A 3125-nucleotide genomic window follows, 5' to 3' on the forward strand; every position below is an offset into this window, starting at 1 on the left:
GCAAATTTACATATTCTCAAAAGGAGATTATCTCCAATTAAGCTGGTCTACTAAAAAGATCCTAGAATTCCCAAAATTGGGGGTAAAAATATTTTACTTGTCAGAGTAAAAATAAGCATAAAAGCCAGTCTTCACTTGTCTGAAGAAAAAAGAATCATAAATTTTGGTCAGTAAGAATTTCAGATATTTTAATCATCATATACAATATAAAATAAACACGAATAAATACAAAAACTAAAATTTAATGATACGAAAAGCTAATGTTGAAGAATAACAAAATTGTACTAAGTAATGAACAAAGAAATACAGCATATCTGTATTAATAGGAGACAAAAATTTTATAAAAAGTTTTTAAGAGATAGTCATGATATAATTGAAGTTTAAATTACAGTTTTTAAGAGATAGTCACGATATAATTGAAGTTTAAAGAGTCAAGTATTAAAAGTCTAAATTTATATGCATCTACATTAATTAATGGAATTAATTAATTAATTAAACACTAAAAATATGCTAAATCTACACCCCAAAAATTGGCTAAGTAGATAGACAAAAATATGAAGCTCAGGAAAAGTTAAGAAAAAATATTACCCCATTGCAATTATTAGCAAAAGTTTTAAATACACAGAGATGAGCACTTTAGTGGAGACACCTAGACAGAGAAAATGATTAGGAAATCAGCACAGAGCCTGTTTGAGGCTTTGGATGACTCCTATACTGTACATATTTAAGTGAAATTCCGTAAGGCCAGACCAAGAACAACTGCCAGGAAAAAAAAAACCTACTGAGAAATCGTGCAATGAAAAGTACCTGTTCACGCAGGGTTGGGATACCTTCAAGTTCTAGCAAATTCCAGTGAGGACATTCGTTGAATACTAGTGACAGGGGAAGACAGAAAAAATTACCTGAGAGGAAAAAATTCACTAAACCCACTCTTACAGAACACAACATTAAACCTCAAAAGGATTAAGGTATACCAATTATCCTGATTTGATCATCTTTAAAAAAAACCCAAAAAACACACAAATAAAAAGGATTAAGGTGATTTGCAAGTAAGCAAATTGCCTGACAAAACAAAATTCAACACTGTTTAAAGAAGGCTAAAACATATTCTCTCTCAAAAGCAAAATGTTCACTGTGTCCAGAATTCAATGAATTGTTTATTTCTAAGTTGAGAAAGCAGAAAATATTACCTGTAACCATATGCAAAATTAAGTATTAGTAGATCAGTTATAACACAGATCATGGAATTAGCAGACATAAACTTTAGAGTAGTTACAAATATTTGAAAAACTTAAAGGTAACCATGAATATTAAAAAGAGAATTTAAAAAAAAATAATATGAGGTACTAGGGCTGAATGTAATATTATAATAAGCATTACATTTTTTATTCCTTAAAAATAGATTTGAAAGCAAAGAAGAAAAAATTAGTGACAAGTTTGTGTCACAGGACAATAGAAACCATCCACACTTAAGTGCAAAGAGAAAAAAAAAGATGACGTATTTATCAGTTTGCAAGACGTGTGAAAAATACCAGATATACAGAAAAACAAACAAAAAACAACAAATAAAAATGAACACAGACTTTGGATAAAGTTAATACAAGCCAGAAGAAAATGGAGCAACCTATTTAAAACTCCAAAAAATATCAAACTATGACTCTAAACCAAGCATACACATTATTTAAAACTAAAGATAGATATGATTCTTTGATCTGTTTTTGATAGAAATCAGGTAAACTATAATAAGACAAACAACCCCAGGGTTAACAATTAATACCTCCGGAAAAATTATAAATAAATAAATAGATAGATAGATGATAGATAGATGGATGGATGGATGGATGAATGAATGAATGAATCAATCAATCAATCAATAAAACCCTCTAGTAGTAGAGGGAGACCAAAACAGGCAAATTCTGTGAGGCACTTGACACTACAGGTATGGGTGACTTCCCCATTTTCACAACTTGTATTTTCAAAGAACACCCTAGTCTAGAGCATCATGTAAAAATGTCATATAAAACCCACAGTCTTTCTGACCCAAAGAAAGAAGGCAGAGTTTGTGACAACCTCAGCCACTGGAAAATGGGGCTGCGTGGCAGAAAAGATACGGCCAGGGGAAGGGAAATCCACATGATGTGTACAAACTTTCTCCATTTCAGTGATCCCAAACGATGTAACACATATAGGGCAATTTCAGGAGCTCCAAAACCACTAAACATATGAAATAATGTTTGTAATACTACCCACAAGACAGAGTTTGTAGACTGAGTCAAACCATGTTAATTTTGTGCTAAAATAAAATTTTAAAAAGATCAAGCAAAATCAACACTTCTACAGAAATTTGGTATAATTCAGACATCTGCACAGTGTAACCCACAATTTCCAGGATAATATCCATAATCCATTAATACATAACTGTACAAAAAAATTAGAGCAGAGTTTGGAGTGGGAACTGGAGATCGTCTTTAGATCACCTTCTTTTTCCATCTTAGGAGCATTCTGTGTACCTAGACCTTGGGGCATGGCTTCATTAGCTTTCTGACTTCTCCCACACATCCCATCGCCTGCATCACAGTTACTTTCTTTATGTGGAACTCATGGTGAGAGAGAGTTTCTCTCACACCTAGTGATAAAACAGCCCTTCTTTGTATCACTGCAGGATCTTGGGTTAAATTGAAGTAAACATAAATATAAATTAAAAACATGAAGTTTCTAGATAATAATTTCAAGAAACTGGTTCTATGTAGAATATGTATAAACATTTAAAAATTAATGAAAAAGAAAGATAATCTAATTAAAAATGAGCAAAATTTAGAAACTTTGCTAAAGAAGATGTATGAATGACCACCTAATACATGCAATAATTTCCTTTATAATTAGCTGTCGAGTAAATAAAAGTAAAAATAAAAATGAGATACCATTTTATAACAATTTAAATTTCTCTTTTTTAAATTAAAATATTTTATTTTGTCAATACACACTGTGGTTGTTTATGGTAGCCCATTACTGAAACCTCCCACCTTCCTCCCTCTTCCCATCCCTCCCAAAAATCTCCCCTCTGTTAGCTTGTTGTATCAACTTCAAGGAATTGCAATTGTTCTGTTGTCTTCCCTTCCTCCCCC

At 31.8% G+C, this 3125-nt stretch overlaps 1 protein-coding gene across 1 annotated transcript in view; it reads left to right on the forward strand.

Moving 5' to 3' along the window:
• LOC103610257 (olfactory receptor 8K1) overlaps positions 1–1498 on the forward strand; it is a gene marked incomplete at its 3' end in the record, with an annotated part of 7273 nt that extends 5775 nt beyond the window's left edge. Inside the window, exon 2 of the mRNA XM_008594460.1 lies at positions 1403–1498. Coding sequence (XP_008592682.1) covers positions 1403–1498 — 96 coding nt within the window. The remainder of the gene's footprint in view (positions 1–1402) is intronic.
• Positions 1499–3125: the final 1627 nt, after the last annotated feature.

This window comes from Galeopterus variegatus, unplaced genomic scaffold (assembly GCF_000696425.1).
Source record: "Galeopterus variegatus unplaced genomic scaffold, G_variegatus-3.0.2 Scaffold10827, whole genome shotgun sequence".
In the NCBI taxonomy this organism is placed as follows: Eukaryota; Metazoa; Chordata; class Mammalia; order Dermoptera; family Cynocephalidae; genus Galeopterus; species Galeopterus variegatus.